Source organism: Aegilops tauschii, chromosome 5, assembly GCF_002575655.3.
Source record: "Aegilops tauschii subsp. strangulata cultivar AL8/78 chromosome 5, Aet v6.0, whole genome shotgun sequence".
Classification (NCBI taxonomy): domain Eukaryota; kingdom Viridiplantae; phylum Streptophyta; class Magnoliopsida; order Poales; family Poaceae; genus Aegilops; species Aegilops tauschii.
Window position 1 is genome coordinate 322,049,435 of NC_053039.3, and position 11,367 is coordinate 322,060,801.

The window sequence follows — 11,367 nt, forward strand, 5'->3', positions numbered from 1 at the left end:
CAAGGAAAGCTTTATAGAATTCGTTGGTGAAGCCGTCCGGGCCAGGGCTGCGGTTGTTCGGCGAGTGGTTGATAGCATCAACAATTTCTTCCCAAGTGAACTCCCTCTCTAGACATGATAGATCGTCGGGTGCATACAGCCGGCTAAGCTGAATTGTGGGCATAGAAGGAGAGGGCTGGCCCAGAAGAGCAGAAAAGTAGTCAGTTGCCAACTTGAGCTTCTGCTGATCGTCAAAAAATTCGACACCATCCCTAACGAGCACCCTGACCTTGTTCCGTTGTGCATGACCATTGGCAGCAGCGTGGAAAAAGTTGCAATTCTCATCTCCGGAGACACACCAACTCAGTTTTGCCCTCCGTCGCCAGAAATCGGTTTGCCATAGCACAAGCAGCTCTGCCTTCTGTTGTGCAAACATCCTCAGGGCCTTTTCAAGCTGAGATAAAGACCTCCGCTCTTCGACTGCATCGAGGTAGGTTACCACTGTCTTGTTATTTGAAGAGAGCAGATCTAAGCTGGCATGGTTCCTTTTCCACTGTCTGATGGCAGCACGAACTCGTCTGAACTTAAGGTTGATAAGAGAGGCAGCTGAGTGGATCGGCCTGGTGCCCTGATGCCAACTGTTAAGAATGATGGATCGTGTTTCCTCCATCAGCAGCCACTGGTTTTCCATTCTGAAAAATTTGCTTTTGGCCTGAATGGTACCAAACTGAACCAGGATAGGCACATGATCGGAGGTGACAGAAGGCACGACAGAAGCAGACGTCGGGGAGAAGGATAACAGCCAATCAGCATTGATGAGCACGCGATCCAACCGAACCAAGGTCGGGTCCGCACGCTTGTTCGACCAGGTGTATCTGCGGTTGCAAACATCGACATCATCAAGCCCATGAGATCTGATCCAACCATTAAACTTGTCCATCATCACCCAGTTTACTCTACCACGCGACTTTTCCTCGGCGAACCGGTACATGTTGAAGTCGCCAAGGATAGCCCATGGTTCAGACAGCAGGCCAGAAACGCTGTCCAACTCATCAAAGAAGAGCTGCCTCTCCTGCTGGGCGCAAGGAGCATGCACCGTAGTGATCACGAAAACCGAAGCAGATGACGATGATGAGAACCTGACGGTGACATGGTATCTGTGGGTTGCAACGATCTGTCCTGAGAGAGCAGAAGCGTCCCAGGCGACCAAAAGGCCCCCCGAGGGGCCGACAGAAGGCATGATCGCATGGTTGTTGAGGTGGGGAGGAAGAAAACTCCGCAACTTCAAAATTGGGGCAGTTTCCAGCTTTGTTTCCTGAAAACAGACAATGCTAGGTCGACAGGAGGTTAGAACATCACGAACCAAAGCACACTTGTTCTCATCACCTAGGCCTCGTACATTCCAGTTAAGAAGTTTCATGGATCAAGGTGGGAAAACTGTGTGTGCATAAACGAAGAAAAAGCAATGCTAGGTGCAGGATGCAACAGCAAATGAAAAGAGAGGCAAAGCAGATGCCACACAGGGTAAAAGAAAGATCCAGAATGATATAGAGAACATCTTAACAACTTAACATCCGAGGTACAGACCAAACGCTTAGAGCGCTTAAACCTAAGCAGACCGAGAGACTGAGCAGCAAAAGCCATGACAGGATGGTGGCTAGGACTAAACATAAACCTAAAGCAGAGGCCCACAGGACTAGAACTAGAACTGACAGCTCCCGGGATGGCACCGGGCATAAACCTAACATAAAGAACCTTAAGCATCCGAACCAAAGCGTGCACACATGGAAGCAGATGAGCTGTCCGAAGAGCCAGAGCAGCCCGCACCAGCGTTCGAGGAGGAAGAAGCTTGAGCGAAGATGGCATCCACGTTGAGGTCGCAGCACTTAGCGATCTGCTTGAGCTTGCCGCGGGTCATGGGCTTGGGGGTGTTGCCGAACTGAAGATCAAGCAGTTCAGCAACAGGCACCACCTTGGTCTTCTTGCGGCGGGAGGCGCTGGAGGAGGGCCGACGGCTAGGACCACCGGAGCTAGCGCAGGAGCCCGCCGCCTTGCGCTTGGAAGTGCGCTCGACGGAGCCGACGCGCTCCCCATCGTACATCTGCCTGATGCGGGGGCTACGACGAGCAGCCGAGGGGGGCGCCGTCAGATCTTGGGCAGAAGAGCCAGCAGCTACCACCTGCTGGTCCTGCGCAGCTGCTGCCAAAGCTTGGACAGCAGAACCGGCGTCAGTGTCGGCGGTGGCCTCCAGGAGGATCTGGTCGTCGACGGGAGGGAGGGGACCGATCCCTAGGCCCAGGTCGGCTTGAGCTGCATCGTCGGCAAGCGGCGGCGCCTGGTGGGTGATGATGCTGGAGGCAACAGGAGGAGCATCGAAGAGTGGGAGCGTGGGCAAGGGGCGGAGATCTTCGGCTCGTGGCTCTGGCGGCGGCGTGCGGCAGGAGCAGAAGGTTGTGGCGATGTGAGCGGGGAGCAGGGAGCACGCCCCGTGGAGCAGGTTGGTGTTAGCCACAGGGGACCGGTCGCAGCCAAGCAGGCCGTCACCCAAGGCAGGGCGTGCAAGGAGTACTAAAATTAAAGTCAATTACGTAGGGAAATTTGACTTTAATTTTAGTACTCCCTCTGAAAAAAATATAAAATCGCTTAGATAAAAAACAATGTACGATTTTTAAGAGTATCTTCACTGCGTGGTTGTACGATTGTAAGCGCAGACCCCTAATACAATGACCTTCCTGGAGGTTTCTATTTTATTTTGATTAAATTCAGTGGCGCTAAAAAAATCAAAACTATGATAACTATAATAGTCATTTTAATGTTGGAAAGTCTAATGCTCGGGATTCTCGCAGAGAAGAATTATGAAGACGTTATACTCCTGCCGGTACAGGATCTACAAACTCTCTTTCCGATCCTACCTCCACTAACCTCTCTCTCACTCTTTCCTCCATTTGGAAACTAGTCACCAGATCCAAGTCTTTTGAGTTTGGAGCCCCCATTCCTCTCATCAACCAACGATCTACCTAAAGATAGCCAAGCTTCCTCGGCTGCCATGGGTGCCTCCACACCTCGCCACCATTCCAGCTCCTGGCGCCACAAGCTTGGACGCCTCACCAAGAAGATCCTCACATTGTCGCTCTACGCCCTCGTCCCCCTCGCCGTCCTCCACTACCTCTCCCCTCCTCCCGTCGCCGTCCCCTCCTCCACTTCCACCTCGCCGCCCCACGGTAACCATCTCAAAGACTCGAGACCCGCTGATCCATCGCCATTGTGGATGCGGGACGGCACAATGACGCTATTTTTGTTGTTCTTGGTTTGTAGATGGGAATAAGCAGCAGGGTGCTGCAGGGGCGGCGTCAAGAAAGCAGGGGTCAACGGCACCGGCGCCGCGGTGCGACTACTCGGAGGGGCAATGGGTGCGGGACGCGGCGGGGCCGCGGTACAACGGGACGAGCTGCGGCGCGACGATCAAGGGCGGGCAGAACTGCATGGCGAACGGGCGACCGGACACGGGGTACCTGAACTGGCGGTGGCAGCCGCGCGGGTGCGCGCTCCCGCCGTTCGCGCCCGCGGAGTTCCTGGAGCAGGTGCGCGGCCGGCACATCGCGTTCGTCGGGGACTCGCTCGCGCGGAACCAGTGCGAGTCGCTGGTGTGCCTCCTCGGCTCGGAGTTCCCCGCAGAGCTGGTCCTCGACGGCGGCGAGGAGCGCAAGTTCCGGCGGTGGGCGTTCAGGTCCCACAACGCGACGGTGTCGGTGTTCTGGTCGCCGTTCCTGGTGAATGGCACGGAGAAGTCGTCGGCGCCGGGCGGGCCCGACCACAACAAGCTGTACCTCGACCAGCCGGACGAGCGGTGGGCGGCGGAGCTCCCGGGCATCGACGTGGTGGTGCTCTCCATCGGGCACTGGTTCATGCACCCGGCCATGTACTATGAGCGCGGCGCGGTGATCGGGTGCCATCACTGCCCGGAGCCGAACCGCACGGAGACGGGCTTCTTCGGCGTGTTCCGCCTCGCCGTCAAGAACGCACTCCGCGAGGTCATCGCCCGGGCCAGGGCCAGCCCCGGGAGGGAGAAGCTGGCGATGGTGGCGACGTTCTCGCCGGCGCACTTCGACGGGGAGTGGGACAGCCCGGACGCGTGCGCGCGCACGGAGCCGTACGCGCCGGGGGAGAAGGAGATGCTGTACATGGACAGAGAGATGTGGCGGACGGAGGCGGAGGAGGCCGCGACGGCGGCCGCGGAGGCCACGGTGCGCGGGTCGGCGGTGACGGTGGAGGCGCTCGAGGTGACGAGGCTGGCGGACATGCGCGCCGACGGGCACCCGGGCGCGTACATGAACGCGTCCCTGCTGGCCGGCGCCGGCGGTGAGAAGAAGAGGGAGCGGGTGCCGAACGACTGCGTGCACTGGTGCCTCCCGGGCCCCATCGACACGTGGAACGAGATCCTGCTGCAGATGGTCAAGCGATGGAGTGACGCCTCCTCCTCGTCGGCCAGATGATGCCACTGAAACTCAACCGTAGTTTGGCACCACACCAGTAGTGGTTACTCTTCATACATTCGAAAAACTGAAACGAAAGATAGAGAAATTTCGCATATGTTTGTAGGAATTCATACGAAAACATCGGTTTGTCCATGAGTGATTCTGTGCTTGGTTGGTGGTGAGTGCATCGGCGTTCCGCGGGCGACAAGGCTGGTGAGACGGCGCCAAATGCGGATTGTGGGGAGGTGTAGCGATTTGCCTTTTCCATTCCATTCAACCATGGTTCCCCAGAAAAGAAGGGCATAGCCATTCAATAATCGCAAGAGTACGACGCATCGAGAGAGTGGCAGGAGCCGATCGATCCTAGCCAGCCAGGTCGGTGGTGGCGTGGTGCGGAGTTGACGCCGTTGCGGATCCCGGGTGCGGCGTCGCCTCTGCCCACACGGTACCCAAGGATCACAACCACCGACAGTGTTCAAGGAGTACTACCTAGTTAAAAAAAATCCGTAGACGGAAACAACGTTGAGTAAAAATACAGTAATAAAAAATTCGAACACCGAAAGAGTTTTCAACTCAAGGAGTACAATCACCGACAGTGCATTACAGTAAACTTGAGAGCAGGTTCCAGATTCCCCTGATAAACTCGTTGAACTGCGCGAACGGAAACAAAGAAATGTCGTATGATGCCCTTGTTAAGTATGATTGTCCATTTCAGGTTGGTCAAAAGTCACGGCAAGCCCTGCAAATAACCAGTCACGAAGATCTGTGCAATTGCTGAATGTGCTTTCATAGTGGCACTCCCACGTGAGAGGCAAGCTTTGAAATATAACAGCCCTTTCAGACTTAGACAATTATACATATCTCTATTATTAAAGGGGATCGAACATCGTGATGGTTCGACCTTCCCTCGTGGTTCGACCTCTCCAGCCTCGTACGTAACTTGTGCCTGTGAAGAAAAAATCGGACCTCCTCACAACCCATCCGTGCACGATAGAAAAAAAGAAAAGAAAATAAAACAACCCACACGTACGCACGTCCCAACTCCCACCTCCCACCCCCTTCCACCAGACCCCTCGCTATCGATCCCGTGTCTTGCAGAGAGGAATCACCGCCGCCGGCCTCCTCCTAGATTGGAGCGGTGGATCCGCATCTCTTCTCTTCATCACCGAGTCCATGAGGTGCTCGATGTGGCAGGGGCGACGAACAGGAGTGCCGCATCAATAACAGCGACGAACGACGGCCCAGGTAATGCCATCTCCTTACCCTCGCTCCACCGCATCTTCTCACGCCAATCAGTGGATATGCAACTGCGGCCCAGACTTGGTGGCCGAGCAGCAGCGACCTCGACGCGGCGCATGCGTGGTAGCTGATGCACGGCACAGCGACCGCGACCAGGACGCGGTGGCGGGAGAACGGCGACGGCTGACAAGACCTGGCGTGACGGCCGTGAAGATATCGACTCCGACGACTCGCCTCCGTTCAACAGCGCCCTGCTTTTCCGCATCGCCTCCGCAAGCATCACCTTCTTTTCCGCGCGCACATCACCTCGGTCACTGGTAAGCCGTTGTATCTCTATATTCTGTTGGCGGTCTGGAGGAGCTCTGGGATTTGGAGAATGCACGGGCTGGAGTTGGGGAATAGCTCGGGCTTCCTTCAGAAGACGATAGGTCTTGTTTGGATTTTTTTAGAAGAATTAATTTGATTTGGATGAGACTAATCAGTGCGTCATGTGGGCCTCCAATCGAAATTTGTGGTGAGAACTTTCCTTCCATTCATCTTCTAATCAGATTTTGATATTTGTGCCATTGATTTGAGTGCGGATGAAGAGCTTTCTATGGACGAAGAGTCAACAATGCATTGGCATTTTCCAAGTCCAATACCTGCTTTTAACTATTCAACTTTCTTCTCTTTTTTTGAGAACTAACTTCTTTTCTTTGTGAAAAAACTATTCACGAATCAGAATCATCGAATTCACGAACTGCTCATCGAATTCATCCCACCGAACTCGATTCGTTGGCACTACCGAATCGCAAATCCCAAACCCGAATCAGTGGACTACGAATCCGGTAACTATGGTAGGGACTGGCAAGTGGCAACATACGTCTGGTGGCGTAAAGGACGACGGGTGGTGGTAGGGCTATGGGTGGAGCAGGTAGACGGAGGAGGTTGCCTGTGGAAATCTGGCATGTGGCGGCATAAAGGTATTATGGTTTGATATTTGCTTTTTACCTAGATGAATACTTATAGCACTGAATTTATGAATGCAGGCGTAAAGGACGACGGGTGGTGGTAGTGCTATGGGAGGAGCAGGTAGGGCTATGGCGGCATAAAGGTATTATGGTTTGATGTTTATTTTTACCTAGATGAATACTTATATATAGCACTGAATTTATGAATGTAGATTTATAGTATTGTGTTTTTGATGTTTACTTATTGTCGTAATCTCATGTATAGGTTGTGTAGAAATCACTCAAGTCTGCTTTTTATTGTGGAAGCTCGTTGTATGTGTAAAATTATTTATACTCTTGGTCCCGGCGCACGGAGCCTACAAGACGCCGAATGTTCCTGCTGATGCTGTAAGCATTTCATTTGATTATGTTTTCACCTGTTGCTGCTGTGAACATCAATTATCTTTACTACTGAGTCTATCATATTTTGGTTATGTTGATGGCAGTACCAAGCAGGAAAACACCAGAATAAGTTCAACTTGGGGAAGAGCATGAAGGTGATGAACTCGCTCGGCGGCTTGTACCGTGTTTTGTGCTGGAGGAACATAAAAATCTCCGTTTCCTCGTTACTTTATTCTGATGGTTTATTTGCCATATGTTAGATTGGCGAGAGGTGGGGTACCAGAAAGAGGCGACGTTAAAATCGGTGCCAGTGACGACGACGGTGGACACGATGAGCTTGGCGACAGCGGCTGCCGCAACATTGTTGTACTTGGAGCCCATGCTATCCGAGCTCGACAATGCCAATAGCTCAGTCCTTTTGCGTGTTCATTGACAAGTTGTTCGTACAGTACCTTGGCGTCAACAACCACGGCCATGATGACGGAGTCGTGCTGGCCGACTGCCCTGCTTCCATGCGCTGAGCAGTCTACTGGTTTGAGATGACCGTGAGGACTGCTGGGCTCAAGGGGTTGAATCGGGTTCACCACATGTGGGGTGGCAACCTGGGTCAGCTAACTTTTGTTGGCCCTTTCTGCTATTTAGTATCTCTAGCCTGGTTTTAGTGCTCTGACAGCACTTAGCAATGCTAAACTTGAGACCAAAAGGAGTTGTAAGAAGTGTTCCTTCGAAATTGTACACTAAACTGCTTGCACGTTTTCATGCATGTTGGCACTCATCTTGGAGCACAATTAAATGGAAATCAGTAGCAAAAATACAATCTGCATAGCGGTAATCTAACCCTAGAATTTGGCTTCATTTATATATTTCGAAGTGGTTCCATGATTTTATATTTTGCGTACTATGTTCACACTGTAACTTTTTACCTGGGATTTTAAGTGCGCCAATAGTTGATATGGGTTACAATTGAAACTTACATTCGTTCTACTGAATAGAAGAAGTGGCTTCTGATTTACTAAAATTTGTTAAGAGCTATAGTAATTTTATTCTGTAGCAATCAGTTAATTTAGAAGTGATATTTCCCCCTTGCTTTGAAGTGAATGCAAATTTCGGGGTATACTCTTATTCATTGCAAGCATCACTGAGGGCAACTTCTGGAACTTTAATTTAATCAAAAGAATACTGAAAAATACTATTTGCATTAATTTTCTACTCCCTTTGGTACACCATGTCTTATAAATGTGATGCAAATTGTTGTAGGTCTAGTTTTACATTACATTCTCCTCCTTCCCAGATCACAAGTGTCTATTTCAATATATTCCCTTTTTTCTATTTTACAAAATACACTTTCCACCATGGAAGTGACATGTGTTATTCCTGAGAACTGGTTTAGTTTGAGTTGATACCAATTATTTTTTCTTTTCCATTATTGTTAACAATATCTCCTTGATTCATAGGTCGTACCTTCTGCTAGAGTGTTTTATTTTCTTCATTGGAAGACTTATGTAATACTTGATGTCTTTTTTGTAATAAAAACTTCATCTTTGCTTATAGTTTTGTTGGTGTTGTTCTGCGCATGATTCCTTAATTCGAATAGACAGTTAAAATTATGATACAATATCATATCATTCTTTTGGGAATATCAAAAGAGTAACTTTAACTTCTCAGCACACGTGCATTTTGACTGCTCTTTGTAAACCAGAACATAAGAAAACCAACAGCCAGTTAAAGATTAGCCAGATTAACGCAAGTGATTTTTTGTCTTGTTCAGTGATATGCATTTCATCAACTATTGTTTATCGCCATTGCCAGATGTAGTGATACTCCAAATGGAAATGATGTGATCAAAGTCGACAATTCTCGCCATATGGCCTGATTACCGTAAAATTTACTACAAATCTTGACCTCTGTTGTGTTGCAATAATTTCCTCGAGATTATCTTATTAGCATGCTATCATTTTTACAGCCTGACAAAAATAGGTGAATTGTTGAACTTCAGATTGCAATGGAGGTGCACTGGATGAACCGGAGGTGATCATTTTGGTCTGTGCACGTATGTTCTTCTATTAGGTCTAATGGGGCCTGCTTAATAGATCAAACAACCACATATAATATTTGATAAAGCTTTCTTCTTATAAACATTTTATATGCATAATCGAAATCCAACCCTTTGTTGTGGCACAAACACACTGACATCCAAAGAATGGATTAAGTGCTAGGGAGAAGGGAGGGCCAAGATGAGCTGTGTAGATGTCCTTGGTGTAACTAGTGCGTTCTTTGACCTTGTTAGAGACTTAGTGATAGAGCAATAAATTATTTTGTTAGGATAATAAATTGTGTGTTAGGTTATTCTTTTATATGGGTGATTTTAATCCCGAGGTAGGAGTGTTTGTACAAGTGGAACTATGAGCTCTCATGCAATGTTTAGGAAAAAAAATGGCGACTGATAGGCGCCGGTCGACCGGCCAAAAGTTGGGCCGGTCGCCGCGCGGCCGTTGGATCTGCAGCTCGAAAGTCAACCGTCTCTCCCTGTCATCTCCCCGAAATCAGATCATGCGCACACCTTCTCCGCCCCCCACGCGCAGCATGGGCACTGTCCCCCGGCCACCATCCTGGCCTACCGTAGCAGATCGCCGCCGCTCACCGTCGGACAGATCGCCGCCGCTCGCCGTAGCCTTGCCCCCTCGTCTGATTCAGATCGCACGCACACGTCTCTGACCCCCACGCGCAGCGCGTGCGCCTTGCCCCGGCCACCATCCTCGCCTTCCATAGCAGATCGCTGTCGCTCGCCATCACCGCAGATTGCTGTCGCTCGCCGTCGCTGCAGTGTTGTGATTGTAGCCTCACCAGTACTCACCGGTTGCAACAAATTTTGCACTAATTTCCAGAAAATCCAATGACTGTTTCCAGCAAAAATTCCGCGAGCGTCACCGTTTGAAGCAAAAAATTCCGCCGGTTCGAGCAAAAACTGAAACCACTTCCAGCAAAAAATTCATTGCACAATGTCTGATTGAAGCTTTTTGCATCTACGTTGAAGCTTTTTCTGTCCAATGTTGCGATTTCTTTATTTCATAGTGCCCGGTTGAAGCTTTTTCATCTAAGAGTAGAAGCTTTTCTGTCAACGGTTGTAGCACTGGCCAGCCCCAGCTTTCGCGCCATCTTGGGTTGAAGCTTTTTCATGGCCGGTTGTAGCTTTCTCGGATGCCGCTTGCAGCTTTGTGGTTGCACAGAACTGGTTGTAGCACCCACGAAGCAAAAAGCAACGCTAATTCAAGCAAAAATTATCATCGGTTCCAGCAAAAAATCTCTACGGTTGTAGCATTGGTGGGGCAGCAGTTTGAGGTGTGTGGGGGAGGAGATGCTTGCAGCGGGGAAGGAGGCGCTCGCAAAAGGAGCCGGAGGTCACGCCATGGGCGCTGGCGAGCTCACTGTGCATAAGGTGAGAGAAAGAAGCGACAAGGCGAGAGGAAGAAGAAGCATAGGAAAAAATGTGATAATATAAGAAAGAGATAAGGAAAGCGACGTCTCGCTTGAGGCACACCTAGCATACGAGGCCTGTTCCCGCGTGAAAAGAGCCAGCGAGCGAGGGAAGACCGGCCGAGCGCTCGGCCGGTCGTCCGGAGGCAAACGTTTCCCAAAAAAATAGGCTCCTTTGGGATTTCTGACGTATAACATTGCAAAAAACAAAATTGGGTATCAGTTGAATTACTCGAATGTTGTGGTGTGCAGTTGCAAACCATATGAAGTTAGTGACATTGGGAATGACTTTGGCAATCTGGCATACTTGGAGAAAACTCGTGCAATTTTCTTGCGGGGCTGGGAATAGCAACGGTAGTTTGTAGGACTTGGAGAAAATATGGCAGATTCGGAGCAGGGTGACAACATACCAAAGGACAGTGTGATGACCCAAGAGCTGTAGCCCAAGGCTCGCCATAGATTCATTTGTTGGCCCGTGGCAACGCACGGGCATTCAACTAGTTATATTAACTAGGTAATTGCCCGTGTGTTGCTACGGGAATCAAACAATTTTCAATGCAGCAAGAGCAGAATGAATAATACATGGTATTCTGAGATCACCACACAATCTACCCAATCTTATAAACATGCTGTTTTGAGCCACATTGGGATACATAAGCATCAATTTTGCATAGCACACAATGTCAAAAACTCTAGCATTCACTAATTCCTTCTTCCTTGAACGCAAGTTGAAAAGAACTTTTGTGCTTCCTTATTTACTTACAAAGTGGAAGTAACTGCAAGCATATCAAATCCAAAGTTCAAGAAATCCACAAGCAATGAGATTTTCTAAACCCAACCTCCGCAAAAGATACATAAATCATGATAGT

At 49.9% G+C, this 11,367-nt stretch overlaps 1 protein-coding gene across 1 annotated transcript; it reads left to right on the top strand.

The window, feature by feature from the left end:
- The first annotated feature begins 2,655 nt into the window (after positions 1–2,655).
- Positions 2,656–4,610, top strand: LOC109753301 (xyloglucan O-acetyltransferase 1). Its single transcript, XM_020312209.3, has 2 exons — positions 2,656–3,200; positions 3,295–4,610. The coding sequence occupies exons 1-2, from the start codon at positions 3,026–3,028 to the stop codon at positions 4,470–4,472; spliced, it is 1,353 nt and encodes a 450-aa protein (XP_020167798.1). The 5' UTR covers positions 2,656–3,025; the 3' UTR covers positions 4,473–4,610.
- The last annotated feature ends 6,757 nt before the right edge of the window (positions 4,611–11,367 follow it).